We start from the raw sequence: 20,167 nt of genomic DNA on the forward strand, positions 1-20,167 counted from the left end.
CAGGATCAGAAGATAGAAGTAAACTATTAAAAATATCTTCATTCTGTGATTGCCTGGAGCATTTTCTTGAGCTGAAAAGTTGAACATGCTTAAAATCTCGATTCCTCGCTTCCTGGGCTTCTTCTGTTAACTCTCCAAGTGGAAGAATATTCGATTCAATTATTATTTGACCATGACACAATACTTTGTGTACTGTTGGTGTTAGTTCCCTCCATGGATACAGAGATACAAGTAATTTAGAAATTTCAGATGTATATTCCCCAAATCGATTTCCATTAATTTTATGTTTACTATTCAGTGCCATTAAAATAGTGTTAACTCTTCGAAGCAACTCCTTGTCGATTCCAGTTATTTTTGAAGTAATTTCAAAATCACGAAAAAACCTTCTCGCCGTATTACCGTCATTTGTACTACCGCAACTTGGAAGTGGTTTGTCGATGTTTAATTCCATCTGAACTTTAAATTCTTCTTGGATTCTGCTTTTTTCCGCAGCTCTCAGTTCTTTCAATTCTTCATTATTTTTTGTTGATTTAGTAAGATTCTCTGGCACACTTCTATATTTGAGGTCGTATGCTATGTGTAAAAAGTAATCCAAAAATCGTATTCTGGCATGAAGTGGTGAAATTCCGAAAGACAGGACTTCTTCATTAATACTTCTGCTTTTGTTTATATTTGAGAATTGCGACTTTTTCTCATTACATATTGAGCATCTCCAGAAGGAAGAAGTTTCTGTTATGGCATTGCTGACCTTTCCATCAATCATTGTTAAGCTTAGCTGATATGATACGTTAATAGAGAATTCCTTTATTTTTATGCAAATGGGCTCCAGTGCATTTATTTCATCTTTTAAATATTCCACTAAATCTTTTGTTGTTTTCTTTGACTCCTTTATATATTCAAATCCAATGGGTCTAAAAAATTGTTTGAACCCGGAGTTGTATTGATCCATATATCTTCAAATGAATTTCCGATGCTTGACGATGATGGATTAAGGGAATATGAACGAATTCGTAATGGCACTAATGATGACATAAATACACTTTTGTAGTCTGCTAATGTCCGACTTCCACAAGCTTGTTTGTATTCTGGAAGTGCTGATAAACCGTCACATCCCCACTTACACATTAAGACAACATCACAGTTATGAATTTTCCTTAGTTGGTCTTCTGAAAAGTCTGACACAATTCTTGATGCTGTGTTTTCGAGCAAAGATGATATATCAATACAAGCTTCCACATCATTAACAGCAATAGGTGATGGTAGGATAGTTTGTTTTTTTTCCTGGATCGCCTTGTATGATGGTAATATATTGTGTCCTTTTTCATGCAGAGCTTTCCTTAATATTTGGTACTTATTTCGACTGAGACCCAGTTCCAACATAAGCGCTATTGCTTCCTCTTCAGTAAAATTTGATTGTGATGTTGGAGTTGGTATACTTTCCACAATTCGCTTAAGTCGTTTTGGTGATGCATTAGGAAGAATAGTTGCAATATGTACGGCATCCATAGGTTGGTTTTCCTTTTTCAGCATTTCGTTAAATGTATCAGCAATTTCCTCATTTGAGATTGAAAAAAGTTTTTGTGTGACCCTCTTTTTTTTTGACCTTGAACATAAGTCTTCGTATGACTTGCAAGGCGCTCCTGCTGATGTGTTGTAAGTTGAGATTTCCGTAGTAGTTTCCATCCAACTACAAAATTTTAATCGAAATTTCTTTTGATTTCCATCCACAGACTTACTTTTTACATCAAAAAGTTTTAAAAAGTTTTCAATTTTTGATATGCCTGTTTTGTCTACTTTTCTACTATATGTAGTTTTTATATAATTTGAAATGTCTTCAATTCTTTTTGGCCCTTTTGAAGATATACTCCATAAAACGGAAAACAACTCTTCGTACTTTAATGTAATCTTCATTGTAGATTTATTAAATATGGTACTTAAAATCTGAGAAGTTTACTTATATACCAATTCTTGTCATTTCCGATACAGGTATTCCAAAGTAAAAAATTACGAATTGTCGACCTGTTAACATTTAGGACTATATTACTATAACCTGTAATTCAGTCCTTGATATTTCTTATTAGTGAATGAATCGAAATTATCATTACCTGTATATTTTTACCTACATGATCATAAACGAAACAGATCGAAATGGTCTGTCGAAAAAATTTAGGTAAAAAATAGTTATAATTTTTTGAAAATTTAAGCATAATAGGACCTTTCAATTATAAGGATAAGCAAACAAATAGAAAATAGGTAAATATAAGATTTAAATATGTTCTGTCATACTTAATACTAAAATATGAAAAAGATGAAATTAAAGGACACAGGTTTAAATGAACATATTTTTGAATGTAATTGAGATATTGGCTTGAAATTTTTTGTAAAAGGTCGAGAATTTCCATATCTAACTAAAAAATTATATTAAGGGATAAATATGGACTAAATTGTTGTAGCTATCTGCGACCCTATTAAAATTTTGATATAAATCATAGTTTTAGAAATTTAACAAATATGTAATATATGACAAAATCTTTATTTATGAACAAAACTCAATGAAATCTTCAACGCTTGTTAAATTTGTCATCTCAAATAAGAAAATGCAAAAACAAAATTGAAAAGGTCAAAGGGCATCCCGCAATTCCCAAAAATAGGAATGAAAATCCCAAAAATGGGATTTTTTACATTTTTGCCCATAGAGTCCACATTTCTTTCAGGGCTGGGAAAATACTTTTGGAGTAAATAGAAAACATATTGAGGTTTCCAAAACTGCTTTCAGTTTTCTGATCCCAGCTTTGGGATTTTAGAACATGTCGCCCAAAGTTGAAGTTTTGATAAAAAATAGGTCATATTCGGAAGGACGCAGTGGTAACATTTTCAAAAAATAGGACAAGTTTTTTACGCCAAAGCGTTCTGCGTAAAGATTCTTTTTAGAAAACTATAAAATTGTTATATGTTCATAAAGAAAATTTTATTTTATTAATAAAAGAGTTAAGACACATTTTGGGCAAAAAAACGGCAAAAATCTAACTTTTTTGGAATTTTTAAATTAAAAAACGTATATTTTTGGATCTGTAAATGATATTTATCTGAAATTTTTTGTATATTATTGGAAATTTTATTGTCTAACTAACAAGAAAAAATTGAGTCCATTTGGTCCAAAATTACGCCCGGTATTCAAAAAAAGGCGGACCAAGGTATGGTAAATTTTGTATCACTAAATTTTTAAATGCCTATAACTCGGATATTATAAGAGATAAGTAGTATGTCCAAGCATGTTTTTTCAAGATCTCGTCGAGCGCTTTCAGAAAATATAAAAATCTTTGTATTTGGGTGAAAAACAAAAAAATGGCACGAGTTTAAAAATTTTACATGTCGTAGGTACCCTAGTTTGAGCCGCCACAGCTCCGTCCCTGGGGCATCTGGGGGGTTCATCTTCAAAACTTAAACTCGAATACTCCTTGGCTACGCTCATGCCAAATTTTATCCCGATCGGATCAGCCGTTTAGAAATGCCAGATTTATTTCCAAAAAATTTCCATTCTGCCCCACTGTGCATTGTCCAATAGAAATTGATTTATCTAATCTTTACACTGAACCGAACAGTTACCCTATCTTCATTAATCTAATATGCTCCGGGATATTCATTTGTTGAGAATAGATGAGAACTTGGAAAATATTAATAAATCTTTTACCAACATTATAAAAAAGAATACTATAAAAATCCTGTCCGGCAGTAAATACGTTCCGAAGAGTTGGTGGTCGCCTGAATCTCTAAGATTATTTCGTTTGCGGAATGCCTTAAGAAAAAAATACCGAAAATATAAGACTAATGATAACCTAAGTCAGTACAAAGCGGCCGAGGAAAATTTCATTCATCACATTCAGGAAAAGAAGAAGCAAAATTTCGCTGAGGTGGTAGAAAACGTAACAAACCCAATTTCTGCAAAAGAAATGTGGAGTAAAATGAAGAACCTTAAAAAATATAAATGTGTGAAGAACGCCAATAATTCCTGGGATAACCAACAACAACACGATTATCTAAATCATATAACTGCCGGCAATATTACATCTACAGTAAGTTACATTTCACCGGCAACAACAACAATACCAGATCTTTCTATACAGCACTTTAACGAATTTTTAAGCACAAGCAAATTAGATTCTGAGCCAGGTATCGACGGTATCTCATACAGAATGGTTAATACTCTACAATACGAAGAGAAAAGTAAGTTATTTCAAACTCTTAATACAATATGGACAAATGGAACTATTCCCGATGTATGGAGGAGGATAAAGGTAATACCTATTCCTAAACGAAATCTAGATCAGTCGGAAATTCGTAATTTGAGACCCATTAGCCTTTTACCATGTTTCTATAAAATTATTGAGGGAATGATGAAGATTATTATTTAGGATCACATTTCGCACAATTGTTTACTCCCTGATAGAACATATGCATTTAGAAAAAATCGTTCAACAGCACAATGCATTAATGATGTAATAAACACAGTTTGCCTATTACAATCAAAAGGTTTATGTGTTATGGCAGCATGTTTAGACTTGGATAAAGCTTATGATAATACAAATGTGGATTTATTATGTTCTTCACTGGAAAGAATGGCCTTTAATACTCACATAATTAAATGGATTTACTCCTTCCTAAGTAATCGTACACTCTTATTAGGAAATGCTTCTGTCTCTACAGGAAAAGGCCTATTACAAGGAAGTGGTCTTAGCCCCACACTTTTCAACTTATTTACTATATCACTTCATCAAGTTTCAAATGTGAACTGTAAATTATTTCAATTCGCCGACGACTTCTTTTTGGTTGTTTATGCAGATATTTTTCAGGAGGCGAAGAATCTTCTCCGCGACAAAATATCGGAATTTACGGAAATTTGTGCCAATATTGACCAACGTTTGAATCATAATAAAACTAACATCATGTGTTTTAACAAATACAACACACGTCTTGACATCACAGTCGACAATATTAGCTTGAATCAAGTTAACGAGTTGAAATATTTAGGGAGAATTATTTCTTCAAGAATTATTTTCTCAATAAAACCTCACGTTGCTAAACACAATAGGACTTGTAACTTTCTAAACATTTTAAGTGGATGCAGGTTTGGAATACATCCCAGAAGGGCTCTACAATTTTTCAAAGCATACAGTCGGTCTAAACTTGAATATGCAGCATCTTCATTTGCAAATTTATCAACATATGCCTCAAATAAAATTAAAACTACTATTAACTCTAGCCTAAGGAGATGTTTAGGATTAATTCGCTCTACTCCAGTGCATTTAATATATCATCTTGCCGGAGAACTACCACCCGAATATAGAATACAACTTTCCACGGCCAAGGAATTGGCTAAGGTATTTGCATTTGGCTTACCGGTAGTCCAAATATTTGATGGAGACAACATTCCAATTTTAATACCAGTTACACTGCAATCTTTCGTATATATGGTCATATATTTTAAAGAATCCAGCCACTTCAAAGTATTCGTTTGAATTCATCGAAAATATCGTTTTATAAGGACTTTTACAATGGATTACCTAAATCAGCTTCTAATACAAACCTACTCTTTTCCGAAAAGACAAATAATCTTAAAATTGAAAACTTCGAAATTTTATTCACTGATGGTTCTGTGGGGGATTGCACATCTGGAGCGGCTTACGTTCACATGGGTACTGGAAGGATAAATAGCTACTACACTGACTTTAAACTTTCGTCTATGTCTGCCGAATTGCTGGCTATTGAAAAAGCTATTGAATTCTCTGCTGAGATGAACTTTACTAAACTAGCCATTTTAACGGATAGCAAAAGTGGAATTCTTGCTTTGAAAAAGGACTACTCCGAAAACTATTTCATTCACAATATCTTACGTTTGATAAATAACAGCAACATTGAAAAAGTAGAATTTCACTATATTCCTGGACATTCTAACATTATTTACAATGACTTAGCTGACGATGCGGCGAAAAATGCTCATGAAGTAGGAAATTTCGTTGATACTAAATATCCATTAAAGGACGCAATCAACATGATCGAGAATGATCTAATTTTCAAATGGAATGATGACTACAAAAACAGAATACTCTCGAAAGGCAACGACTATGGTCGGATTTTTCCGCAGGTGTCAAAACGACCATGGTTTTCTGATAAGAACATTTTTTTTAAGCCCTTGTAAATTAAACAAATAAACAGACTATTAACTGGTCACTCTTTTTGTAAAATGAAAATGAAAGTTTTTGCTGACGATTTGTGTGAGGAATGCAACAGTCCTGAAGATAATTCTCATATAATTTTCCACTGCAAAAAATTTGATATTTTAATACCAGTTACACTGCAATCTTTCGTATATATGGTCATATATTTAAAAGAATCCAGCCACTTCAAAGTATTCGTTTGAATTCATAGAAAATATCGTTTTATAAGGACTTTTACAATGGATTACCTATATCAGCTTCTAATACAAACCTACTCTTTTCCGAAAAGACAAATAATCTTAAAATTGAAAACTTCGAAATTTTATTCACTGATGGTTCTGTGGGGGATTGCTCATCTGGAGCGGCTTACGTTCACATGGGTACTGGAAGGACAAATAGCTACTACACTGACTTTAAACTTTCGTCTATGTCTGCCGAATTGCTGGCTATTGAAAAAGCTATTGAATTCTCTGCTGAGATGAACTTTACTAAACTAGCCATTTTAACGGATAGCAAAAGTGGAATTCTTGCTTTGAAAAAGGACTACTCCGAAAACTATTTCATTCACAATATCTTACGTTTGATAAATAACAGCAACATTGAAAAAGTAGAATTTCACTATATTCCTGGACATTCCAACATTATTTACAATGACTTAGCTGACGATGCGGCGAAAAATGCTCATGAAGTAGGAGATTTCGTTGATACTAAATATCCATTAAAGGACGCAATCAACATGATCGAGAATGATCTAATTTTAAAATGGAATGATGACTACAAAAACAGAATACTCTCGAAAGGCAACGACTATGGCCGGATTTTTCCGCAGGTGTCAAAACGACCATGGTTTTCTGATAAGAACATTTATTTAAGCCCTTGGAAATTAAACAAATAAACAGACTATTAACTGGTCACTCTTTTTGTAAAAGTACCCTGGCGAAAATGAAAGTTTTTGCTAACGATTTGTGTGAAGAATGCAACAGTCCTGAAGATAATTCTCATATAATTTTCCACTGCACAAAATTTGATATCCAGAGACGGAAATACCCAAATATCCTGAAATATGACAGCATTGTCGACATTTTTTATTGCTGAAAAATCTCCTTCATATGCAGAACCAGTGTACACTAAACAGGTATATGCAATCGAACAGCTGATAATTTTTTTTGTTTTCTTATTTGCATACCTTCTCTGTCAAAATATGTTTTTGTTTATTTGAAACAAAATAAAATTTTAATAATAAAAAAATTTAAAATGTTTAGTTTGTAAAAAAATAATATTGTTTGCACAAAAAATACATTTCAACCATCTTCCGCATTGCGCCCTTTCTGAGATCCGCTGTCTTTAGCCAAACTTCATCCGTTTAGAATAGAACTTTAATGGCACAAATCAGGTCATTCCAGATATCAACTATCCCCCGTATTGCGCACGTTGAGAAGGCTGTTGTCTTTAGCCACACTTTGGTAGCCACAACACAACTTTATTGGCACAAATCAGGCCAATTCAGATATCAACAATCTTTAGTATTGCGCCCGTTTTCGCCTACTTTCGTTTGCCAAACTTTTGTAGCTAAAGATACAAATTTCGTGGCACAAATCAGGTTATTCCAAAATCTTACTTTTGTCAGGTCCTCTGCCAATTCCTCTATAACATTTACCAATAGCATCCACCTTAATATAAGTATATAAACATGCATATCCCTTAAAATTCCATTTAAAATCACTGCATGTTTTTTGAAATAAAATTAAGAATTTTTTTAAAAGACAAACATCAAAAAATATTTTAATTTATTTTGACATTGAGCTCATACAATTACAAAAACAAAATACATGTTGTTTTTGTATTGTTGTAGTGATGCATATACCTGTTTAGTGTACCCTGTGCAGAACTAATTAATTTTTTAAATGATATCGAACTCAATATTTAATGAATATTTGACATTTGATTTATCATATAATTGGTGATGGCAGTTTGTCGTATGACAGCCAAATAATTATCTAGTGCAGGTCGCTAGAACCTCCATATCAAAGTAAATTAATAAAGTAGCATCACTTGAACAGCTGACTATTTTTTTTAAACTAGATAAATGAAGCAAATTGTCAAAGTTTGTTTTGAAATTTGTTAACATTGTTTACGTCGCCATTTTTAAATTGTGTTTTGCTATTTGTTAAAATTTGTGAAAAGTTGAAAAAGTGAATTAAAAGTGGTTTTAAAGTAGTTTAAAAGTGTAATAAATTGTATAATATATAATAATATAATTAAATCGTTAATATCTTTAACTTAAAAGTAATATTTTTTATTTATGTTTTGTTCACATTGTTTTTCAAGGAAATTTTATTTTGACACAATCTTAAATTTTCCAAAAACAAAATACATGTGGTTGTTGTAGATGTTGTTGTACAACAAGAGATGTCGCTACTTTATTAATATACTTTGCTCCATATGTTTTTTTCGAGTTATCGAAATGCGTGTGGAGTAATCGTAAATACAAAAAAAAAAAAACATATGCTGATATTATAACAACCCTGTGTCAGAGACTTGCGCCGATTCGGCTTAAGCCGACTAAGCCTAGCCGCCGAACAAAATGTCAAAGCCGCCTCCGCCGAAAATTTTTCAGCTTAATACGGCTTGAAAATTTCGCCATATTTTGTACAATTTACAGAATACTTTCGCTAAATTTGTGAAATTTTACAATATAAAATTAATTTGTTTTCATTTAAGCAAGTTTTCTTTTATTTAATAACAAGCCGCTCATTGAAATTTGGCCGGTGTAGAACTTTGCTCAACGTTCGATGTATATGCTTCGCCTCAGATATTTTCGTGTTTTCGCGCCTAATTCGAGTCGCTGCTTTGACTTCAAACCAGCTTCGTTGACGTCAACGGAGCTACACCTTTTTTACATTGCTGGTATGTCATACCGTAAAGGGCTAGGGTATCGAACATGTGTATTTCAAATGGGAAGTGCAGTTGATGTCAATTCTGCCGACTGCAAAAAGAAATTCTGCTAGAATTTTTCGCGCCAAACTGTTTTCTGCATTTTTTATTTGCCAAAAAAAAATCTGTTGTTGTGTGTGTGTGCGAAAATCTAAAATGACAGAAATGATATTCTTTAAATAAAAAAATAATTTTTTACTAAAAATTAAAATTAATAAGATTGTATGCTATACTACTATACCGAGGGTCATTGTACAAAGAAACAGCAAGTGTTGGGTTGAATTTAGTTAAATTGTTAATAATTATATGGGTTTGTTTTCATTTAATACCCAAAATGTTTATCGAAATCTATATTTGGCATATTTGTGAGATGTAGAAGATTAAAAAATGTATGTAATGGTGTTAATTAATTATTTATTTGTCTATAAAGAACGTCTTTCTTTTCAAGAAAGAGGAGGCATCATGATGGTCTCCTGGAAGAATGCCCACAAGAGAGTGGCAATTGTATACCTCCCTAGTAGCCTAGGTGGGTGGTGGTCGGTCGGCTAGTGGTGGCATGGTATATTATCACCTAGAGGCAATGGAGGGAAGCTGATTGCCGTATTCAGGGGGTCTCCTTGGGATACATACTTATTATTATACCATTGATCTCAGCAGAATCACTACCATACACCCATAATAGAGCGCGATGTCTGTCAGGTGTGCCTTTCAGTGAAGCTCTTGTTGTCTCCAAACACTATGGTGGCCGAATATTTACAAGAAACAATTGTTAAGCCGTCTTTTATACAAATTTATAGCTTTGTAGAGAATGTCTTCACGGACCTAGAGGATATAACCTGGCTAGGTATGTAGATGTTGTTTGGGCAAAATATTGGTACTAACCATTGTGGGCTTTATGTCGACTTTAGATCCCTTATAGTTGTCACACTATACCAAATAAGCATTCTTGCTGGAATTAAAGTTTAAAACAAGTTTAATTCCAGTCAAACATTCAAATTTCAAGTGTTGAAATTCACTTTCATTACACTTTAATTCAATAGAATTCTCCAGTGAAAACGAAACTTGAATTCAAGTCGAACATTAGAATCTTTTTACAGTATAATTCAATGCACGAAATCTATATACATACATACGTATATAAAATTCTAACGTTACTTACTGACTGACTGATTCATCATCGTAGAGCCTAGAGCCTTGAAGCTAAAGAGCCAGGAGGTTGGTCTCCCACCAAATGTATCCAATAAGACTGGATTTTTGGAAATTCGAATTTTTTGGGGGTTAAAAAAGGGTAAAAACGTAAATTCGGTAACCTCAAATCTCCTAAGTTACAAAAACAGTTGAAGCTTATCGTCGTTCATTTAAAAAAAAGCGGACAGGTGCCCGGTAATTTTTTGAAATTCGGCCCCTTTGGGGAATAAACGGGTAGAAACTGTAATTTGGTACTTCTTTTGCACCCCATGTATCTTTTAAACCAGAGAACAATCAAAAAATATTTTTGAATCCTTCATAACTTGACGAACAAATAAAAATATAAATTTAGTACTTTTTGGATATTCGGACGTTTAAGGGGTGAAAATTGTACCTATTTTTGGTACTTTTTTATAAAACATTGTTTTTGGTTTATTAACTTATACATATGAATACATAATAACGGGCTCCCAATACGATGTTGCAACTGGTACTTTTTTGACTTAGAACTTAGAAACATGTAATTAAGCACTTGAGAATCTATAAAAGTGGACTTTTTGGTACTTTTTCGTTCTTCAAAAGGTACTTTTTGAGTTTTCTATTAAATTGAACATAGAAACATGAAATTATGCACGTAGAGCCTGGAGTAAATGTGAATCTATAAAATTGCACTTTTTCGTTCTTTGACTGGTACTTTTTGAGCTTGCTACAAAATTTGAACCTCGAAACATGAAATTAAGCACTTAGAGCCTGGAGTAAATGAGAATCTATAAAATGGGAACTTTATCGTACTTCGATTGGTACTTTTTGAGTTTTCCATAAAATTAAATCTAGAAACATAAAAATAAATATGTAGAGCCCGGAGTAAATTATAATATATAAAAAGGGACTTTTTAGTACTTTTTCGTTCTTCGACTGGTACTTTTTGAATTTTTTATAATATTGAACCTAGAAACATGAAATTAGGAATGTACAGCCCGGATTAAGTGATAACATATAAAAGGGGACTTTTTGGTACTTTTTCGTTCTTCAAAAGGTATTTTTTGAATTTTCTATAATATTGAACCTATAGACATAAAATTAAACCTGTAGGGCATGGAGTAAGTGAGAACATATAAAACAGGACTTTTTGTAACTTTTTCGTTCTTCAACTGGTTCTATTTGAATTTTCTATTATAATGAACCTAAAAACATAAAACTAAGCAATCAGAGACTTGAGTGAATGCAAATTTAAAATGGAATATTTCTGGTAATTTTTCGTTCTTTAACTGGTACTTTTTGAATTTTCTAAAATATTGAATATATAAAATTAAACACGCAGTATCCTAATTGAACGAAAATTTATCTCGCTTACATCCATTTTGCAAAAAGGGCTCGATATCAATCGAAATCTCTATAGGCCATAATTGACCCTGCCCCCTTCAATAATTGATTTTAACGTTTTCTATGTACTTAATAATACCATAATAAAACAATTTTTGTTGGAACGTAAATATGTATATGAAAACTTCTTCAGAAAATGACTTAAACGCACATAAATGGCTTACAAATGTCGATGTCTGCGAAAAAAACATTTTTAGGAACCGAAACCTACATTTATGAAAAATAAAATTATGAGGATCGGTCCGCCAATATAACCCTCTTACAGAAAATCAGTTTATAGCTAATACATCATTCCAAAAGTTATCATTATGATAGAATTATGGTAGAATTAAAAACAATACTTTAAATTATAGACAACTTTGTCCATAATTGATCCAATTCCACATTTAAGCCCCTAATCCGAAAATCACGGTGACGTTCTTATTAATCTAATGATCAAAGTCCATATATATGTATATGACCACTTCCGAAATTAGCTTTTTTACGACATATGATTTACCGAATACAACTCTTACTTCTTACTTAGTCTAATCATAAATTACCGCTAAAATAGGAATGGTCTGCCTTTAGAGTTGCGAGTTTTCATACACTCTAATAATGTTTTCAAAGCGAAACTTTTGGAATATTTTTCAATCTCTTTGTGATCCCTTTAAATGATGAACTTTAACATCCATGTAAACATTTTGGGTAATAAATTGGGGGACTACCAATGAGGGGAGCGGAACCTCCCATATGAATTAAATACAAAAATTCGTTTATCTGGGAAACTAATAGAACTAAATTCTTAAAATTTTGCACGAAGAACTTTAATATTCATCTGACTTTCATCTGAGGGGCTTGTAGCTCCCATATGAATTAAATATAAAAATTCGTATATCTGAGAAACTATTAGAGCTAGAATCTTCAAATTTTACTGAAGAACATTTAGAGAATAACGGGCGGACTTTCAATGGGGGGCTTGGCACTTCCCATATGAATTAAATACAAAATTTTGTATATCTGGGAAGCTATTAGATTATTCAAATTTTTCATAGATTAAATTAAAATCTTAATTAACGTTCGGAATAATTGGCAACAACAATCTCCCATATGTAACAAATTGTATATCTGGAAAACCATTGTAGTTAGAATCATCAAAATCGTTAAGTGGGTTTCTTATTTATATTGCTTTTAGGGTAGCACAGCACAGCACTGGGTATAGCTAGTAAATAAACAAATAAAAAATCTATGTTTTTACGTTATTGATCATTTTCATAATGCAAAATTTTTTAGAAACTGATTTTCTGCAATATGTTTTATATGGAGGTAGATCCTAGTAAAACTTGGAGAAAGGATTTGTTTTTAATTTTTAAGAATTTTTTATTCATCCCTGCATAATTTCTCACACAACTTATGAGCTTGGTCTGTTTCGTTGTTATAAACAATATATTTGCTTCCAAAATCCCACTTTCTGATCTCTCGGATTCCGTTTTTATTTAAAATCGTAGAAAAATTAAAAACTAAACGTAGTTGAAAACTTAGCCGGCTTACAGTCGATTTTAAGCCGCCGTCGACATATTTAGTGTCAGTCGCCGCCGTTAATATTTGTCGGCGCAGGGCTCTGCCCTGTGTTAATCATGCAATCAGGGATGGAAAATGAGATTTTGTTTCAGTATCAAAAAATATTGCAGAGGTACTTTTTTGGATCTTAGAGTTCTAAAATATATATTTTTTTTGCTGAAAGTTGTTAATTTTTTAAATACACCTTCACATATTTAGACATTTTTAAATAATCAACAACAGAAGTAGAAAAGGTATTATATATACCGTAGGGTGATCGATTATTCGACATTTTCCGGTTTTCGAGTATTGTGAGTAACCGGTTGATATTTTTCAAATTCAGAGGAAACGGTTTTTTATTATAAATAAAAACATCTAGTTTAATTTGAAAAAAAAAATATGACCCGAACTGATTTTTTAAAATAAACATTATTTCTTAAATGTAAAAAATTGGGAAGAATCATAATCCTAGTTTATTCTAAAGTCCCTGTTTAGTAAATTTTCAGAGGCATTCCAACACTGCTATAATATTTCAGCGACAAATTAATTATTGTAATTGGAATATAATCTTAAGATTGATAAAATTTTATCCAACAGTTATTCCTATCAATTTTACAAATAAATTTTTTTAATTAATTAGGAAAATCAAAAAAGTTTAACCAAAGGTGCTTTAGAAAAAAAACTCTAGTTTCTTGACTCGAATATTTTAAAATTTAGACAGGCTGTATTATTATTAATTTCAAAATTTAATTGAAGTAATCTTTGAATACAAAGCAAATAAAAGTATTCGAAACCGGCTTTTAAAAAGTTAAAAAACCGGGTTATTCGATATTCGAAAAAATCAACATTTAGAAAAAACCGACACTGGTAAATCAGAAAAACCGGTTTTAAGACCGATTGAAAAACTGAATCGATCACCCTAATATACATATATTGATATAATGAATCTTTGTCCGTCCCTCAATGTTAACCTTTTAGATATAATTTGATGAACTTCAATGTCCATGGTGTCATATAGCTACCATAAAAATATTACCCCGATATTGTACTTCGTAAATATGTATATTAAAATCAGTCATGATACAATTTGTTATATTTTAATAAATCCTGTCTTAAAGAAATTCAGGCCACATTTGGCCCTACTCAAGGATGAATTTAGAAATTCAACTTATTTATTTATATTTATTTTATATTTACAAAGCAAGCGTAACAAACAAGTAGATATTTAGGATACATTGTGTTACTATGTTAGTTAAACTGAAAAATTTGATTGATAATAGAATGAAACCATAAAGTGTTATATACCATTGTAAAGCTAATGTACATATTAAGTATGTTAGATAAATATAGCTAACAGAATACCTGGGACAAAATAGAGTTTAAAATATTAAGATAAAATACAAAACATAAAGAAAAACAGAAAAAACCATTTCGGTGAAATTTAGGTGAGGTGAGGTTTATAATATAATAATTTCAATTAATTACATTATATATTTCTATGTAAAAATATGAAACACTTAAAATTTTTCCGAAAAATTACGACATTTGTAATCATTCTGGTGTTGTATACAAATTTGTGTATGTCATTGAAATCGTCTCCCAAGGACCTTTCATATGATACTAAACTTGCATAAGGTTTATTTGTCAAAAATGTGAAAAAAAATAACATAAAAACCCTAAAAAAGACCTTTTTATCCTTTGATCCAGCTCACCAAATATTGACGTCAGGACAAAAATTTTGAGAAATGGTATCTTAGAATGAAAAAAAAATTCATTTTCGGTGGGAACATCAGCAATTTCCATTTTGGCGCCATCCTAATATACATATGTACATATGTGTTATTAAATTAAAATTCGATGTACATAGGTGTTCATTTGTTAAAAAATCAATAGTCATATCAAATTCTACACATGAGACCATACATAAGACCATCCATGACATGAAACAATAATTTGCTTTAAAGTCCAAATAATTTTCACCAAAAATTTTAAAACATATCGTTTTATATTAGATAGAAATTGAGTCCTTCGAGCTTCTATCATTTGGAAATAATTAGTTTTAAAGTTAAATATTTTTTCATACAATATTAACAATGGAATTTAATTAGATTAATATTCATATAATGTCAATCAAGATAAAAATTCGAAATGAGCTGCATAGGTTATTTGCAAAACATACTTCTAAAAAGTGGCTTTTAAAACTAGATTTCAAAACATTCTTAGAATTTCAAATTTGAACTTTTAAAGATACTTTGACCCCCATTTTCTCATTGTCTGATTATGTTTTATCATAACGATAAATTGACATTTTACATACAAAAATCATTTTAACCGGCAGTATATCCACCTGTTAAACGATAACCGGAGGTTGAGAGTATCAAATAAGACTCGGGAGTATCACGGTATTTTTGAACATCAAATAGTATCAAAAAAAGTACCATCGTACCAAATTTGCCATCCCTGCATGCAATTAATCTTTTGCAAACAAAAATACAAAGTACGTGAAATGTCGATAATAAAGAAAGTTATGATATCTATTTTTTCGCAAATGAATTGAAAAAGCGATATACAATTATTCATATAAATGCAAAAAATTTTCATAAATATTAGCTCTAAAAATAAAATAAATACAAACAAACAGGAGAGTTAAAAAATATAAAGTATGAGTAACAACAATAACAACACACGTAATATTTACAATACAACAGCAGGTAGATCGAGTAGTAGTGGTGGAGGCGGTGGCCATAGTTCCAGTGACAATGATGAAATGGAAGTGCTGCTCAGTCAATCGCCTGCATCACAACATGCTATGGGCAACATTCAGACAACAATAAATATTGAAAATGATAGCCCAGGAACCAGTCAACAACATCTGCAAAGGCAACAATTATTGCAGCAATTGCGAAGAGATGCCGATACCACAAGAATTAATATGGACATGAATGTTACCCATTTACACAGTGCTAATAGTGTTGACAACTCAAACCTTGATGATAGGCAAAGAATTCCCAATTTATTTGCTATGTTGCGCGAAGCCAGACACCAATTAAATCGCTCACAATCTCTACGAGATGCTCACCCAAATGTTACAATGCCAAATGGTGAATATTCCACAGCTAATGCACATCCACGTACTTGGCGTGAAAACTTATATGAAGTTTTATCTTCTCCTGTAACACCGCGTTCAGATGTTTTACGTGCAATCTTTGCACCAGTGTCCACAGCTAGTGTACGTTACGACTCTTTACCCACAAACGATGTAATACCCGAAGAACAGTTTCATTTTTTGCTCAATCGGCAAAATGCCAACCAGCCTGAAAGCGACTTGCAACCGCCTTTTAGAAGTCATCACAGCAGTAATGGCTTAGAAACACAAACCTCATCCTCTTCATCTGCCTTAAGATTGTCAAGACAAAATTCACGTTTAACCGAAGATAGGAGTATAAATGAAAATTCCACATCTACCCCCCAAACACCAGCCGTCGATATATCCCTAGATAGTAATGGAACTGGAGGTGGAGGCGGCAGCCGTAGACAAAGCAATGCTGCCGCCTCGACTGCAAATGCTGGACGTGTACCACAAAGACAAACATCCGCTACTGGTAGCACCACAGCTCCTACTATCGATATGATAGATGATGCCGATACAAATGCTGTGGGAGAAATGATTGTCAAACTCGTTACTCATTTTGTACGTTACCTTCCATTTATATTTATTATATTCGTCAAGTTTATACACGATCATCTACTGGGTATACTTGATATTTTACTACTACATGGTGTACTCTATCAACTAAACAAATCTTTAAAGGAGCAGATTGCCAAACTCAATCAAAAATCATATGCCGTGCTTATACGCGATATGATTTTAGTGGTTTGTGTTGTAACGTATCGTTTTATTTTGTCCACCTCTACTCCCGATCCCTTTGGTCTTCTAATAAATCCTCCAGGAGCCACTATAACATTAAATTTGTTCTCCGCTCAAAATACGGCTCCATCTGCAAATGAATTAGCATCGGAAGTGCTTGGTAAACATCAAATAGATGAAGTGCCTGCTTTGCCCACAACCAATCCTTCGAATAGTACAATTTCTGTGGCAAAGACTATATCATTAGGAGCTTTACTTTATTATGTTGCCGTAAATGATTTGATATTAAAACTGTTGACTCAATTGATTAAAATAATAGTGACTATGTTGCCAACTAAAGCTATACGTCATAAATCTCGAGTAAGTTGGAACAAATAACAATAAGAGTTTATTATATGTGTTACTTCTCTGTTTTCCAGGCACGTTTATATGCTCTGATTGAATATATTTCTCAATTCTATCGGGCCTTAGTACCCATGAGACAATGGTTAACATTTTTATTTGAGTCCTATACAGGCTTAGAAGTGGTTAGTTATGCTTACATTATTTTTCGAAAATAAAAAGCTAAATTATAACATTTTCTTTAACTTTAGATCTCAGGCATATTATTTTCGGCCTTTTATATGGGAGCCAAAGGATTTGAATTTGTTGAGCGTGGTAAACCTTTAAAGAAAGCTTTAATTAATTTTGTGCGCAATATGGTGGGTATAGTTTAGTTGCTCTTTTTTAAGTATTTAAAATTAAATTTTTATTTATTCTCTGGTCCCCAATAGGACTATGATCGTAAACCGACCAAAGATGAGTTAGAAGCTGCTGGTACTGTTTGCCCCATTTGTCATGACTCGTATACCACACCCGTGGTGTTGGAATGCGGTCATATATTTTGTGATGAATGTGTTAACACTTGGTTTAAGCGTGAACAAACCTGCCCCATGTGTCGTGCAAAAGTTAGTGAAGATCCAACCTGGCAAGATGGTGCCACTACATATTTTTATCAACTATGTTAAGAGTTTTAAAGATGAAATTTTGTCAAACTGTTTTTATTAACCATTCGTTAGGTTTTGTATAACTTCTATTAGGTATTTTTATTTTAATATATTCAAAGTTCATATGGATTTTTTTTATTTACTTATTTCGTTTAGGCTAAAATTATTAAAATATTAAGAAAGCATTCCTTATATTTGCTATGTACATACACTTACATACATATTATTTAGTTAAAATATAACAAATAATTCGAAATTAAAATTTTTCATTACAAAAAACCCAAAACTGCAATGTATTGCATTTGAAATCATTTTCTTATTAGATGAAGTAGAATGAAAACCTAATCTTAAAGAACAATTTGTGTGGAATTTCAAATTTCCACCCTTATTTTGATTTGTTATTAACAAAATGACAACCCCGTTTATTAGCCCATTACAACATAAAAGTTGTTTTATTAATTCCGGTATGTACTTGGCTCATAAACACAACTATAGAAATATTTTCATGCAGACCACCACCAAACAACAATCAATATAATTTAGCCAATGTATTTTCCTGAAAAAATTCACCATCTCCCTTGGTGGCTTCCTTATTTATGGTTTTATGGCGTTCTTTACTGACTATTTCCTCTAAAACTTCACCATCGCCTTTAATCAGCCTGGAACGACCCGTAACTGGATCAATTTCTCGACGTATACGATTTTGACGTTGTTGATATTCTTCTGGTGTCTCCGGAGCATGTGATTTACTGTTCATTAGCTCTACGGGTATGGCAAAATCATCATCATTATCTTTTACAGTTCGGTTTTCTGTTGTAATGGCGCGGAGTTCGTTTTGTTCGTCCGCTTTCTTGTCTTTATCCTTCTTTTCCTTTGAGTGTTTTTTTAACTTCTTCGATTTCTTCTTTTTCTCTTTGCGTTCTTTGTGCTTGTGTTTTTTCTTCGATTTATTCTCGTGTTTACTTGATTTTCCCATTTTGGAAAAAACTGCAGAGATTTATTTGCAAACTTTTATATTATTTTTTATTTACTATTTATTTTTTTTTTGCGTTAATTATATAGTAAGTAAAAAGTGTTGTTGTAAGTAAATAGTGTTGTACTTTTCGGAGTAACAATCATATGTTTAGAAAATACAGGGTTCGCATTTCGTATTTGGGTTCACATCGTTTGTATGGAGAAAAATTAAGGTTCATTCAAAGATCCCGTCAGTTAAAATTATTTGGTGAGCTGGTTCAAATAATAAAAAGGCTTTTATTTACAATATATATAACTCTTCAAACTTTTAATCAACTTTTAATTCCATGTTTTGTGATGTATGTACATATTTAAGGCAACCAATTTTTAGTTTTGATGTTATAGGTATATAGACCTTTAAAGTTTATATACAGTAGGAAAATACAAAAATTTAAAAATAAGAGATAAACAACACTACATGATAATTTTTAGAAATTACATAACATGAGATCCATATCCACTATTTACTGTTTTGACAAAATTACATGTATCATTCAATTATTTAGTTTTTATATAAATACATATGTACATATTCATTTATTAATAAAAAACTCGCCAAAATTGGCACTCAATTAACCTGGAAAATCGATTATACAGAATGCTTCCGGTCCTGACCATACTGAAAATCGAGGTTCTACAGTATATGTATTGAATATAAATTTTGAAACGATAAAGGTCCATGTATAACCAAAAAGTATTTTTTACTTTTGATAAAAGTGCCGTTATTACATAAATCCATCAAAATAATGGTACTGACCGGATGTATACAGGAAATAATATTATTATTAAATGTTAAGGCTTTATAGGTTTATTTCACAGGAAATACTTTAAAAATTAAGTTAAAATTTTCAACAACATACTATCACAACTCGGAATTTTCAAATATAACATGCATTGTCTTCAACTAAATCGGGCTACGGGAACTCGACGAAAATTTAGTTACAAAATTTGTACCGTAGAAAACAAGTTAAATAAAAGCTTGTAACCAAAGCGAGTTAAATGAAAGTTTATAAAAAAGCAAATAATTTAAGGTTAATAGA

The 20,167-nt window shown here is 31.9% G+C and overlaps 2 protein-coding genes across 2 annotated transcripts; one reads left to right on the forward strand and one right to left on the reverse strand.

The window, feature by feature from the left end:
* Positions 1-15,685: 15,685 nt before the first annotated feature.
* LOC119610728 (E3 ubiquitin-protein ligase RNFT1) lies at positions 15,686-18,242 on the forward strand. The gene is made up of 4 exons (XM_037966069.1): positions 15,686-17,487; positions 17,547-17,654; positions 17,721-17,828; positions 17,901-18,242. Exons 1-4 carry the CDS (start codon positions 15,922-15,924, stop codon positions 18,132-18,134), a joined length of 2,016 nt encoding a protein of 671 aa, XP_037821997.1. The 5' UTR covers positions 15,686-15,921; the 3' UTR covers positions 18,135-18,242.
* A 149-nt stretch (positions 18,243-18,391) lies between these two features.
* On the reverse strand, positions 18,392-19,235 carry LOC119610729 (ADP-ribosylation factor-like protein 6-interacting protein 4). The gene has a single exon (XM_037966070.1). The coding sequence runs from the start codon at positions 19,087-19,089 to the stop codon at positions 18,643-18,645; it is 447 nt and encodes a 148-aa protein (XP_037821998.1). The 5' UTR covers positions 19,090-19,235; the 3' UTR covers positions 18,392-18,642.
* Between the last annotated feature and the right edge of the window lie 932 nt (positions 19,236-20,167).

Source organism: Lucilia sericata, unplaced genomic scaffold (genome assembly GCF_015586225.1).
Source record: "Lucilia sericata isolate MDLA Ls3-8-SP2 unplaced genomic scaffold, ASM1558622v1 Contig001269F_arrow, whole genome shotgun sequence".
Classification (NCBI taxonomy): domain Eukaryota; kingdom Metazoa; phylum Arthropoda; class Insecta; order Diptera; family Calliphoridae; genus Lucilia; species Lucilia sericata.

Coding starts and splice junctions, on each gene's coding strand:
- LOC119610729 (XM_037966070.1), bottom strand. CDS start 19,089: ATGGGAAAATCAAGTAAACACGAGAATAAATCGAAGAAAAAACACAAG.
- LOC119610728 (XM_037966069.1), top strand. CDS start 15,922: ATGAGTAACAACAATAACAACACACGTAATATTTACAATACAACAGCA. Junction 17,488..17,546: donor CTATACGTCATAAATCTCGA/GTAAGTTGGAAC, acceptor TCTGTTTTCCAG/GCACGTTTATATGCTCTGAT. Junction 17,655..17,720: donor CCTATACAGGCTTAGAAGTG/GTTAGTTATGCT, acceptor CTTTAACTTTAG/ATCTCAGGCATATTATTTTC.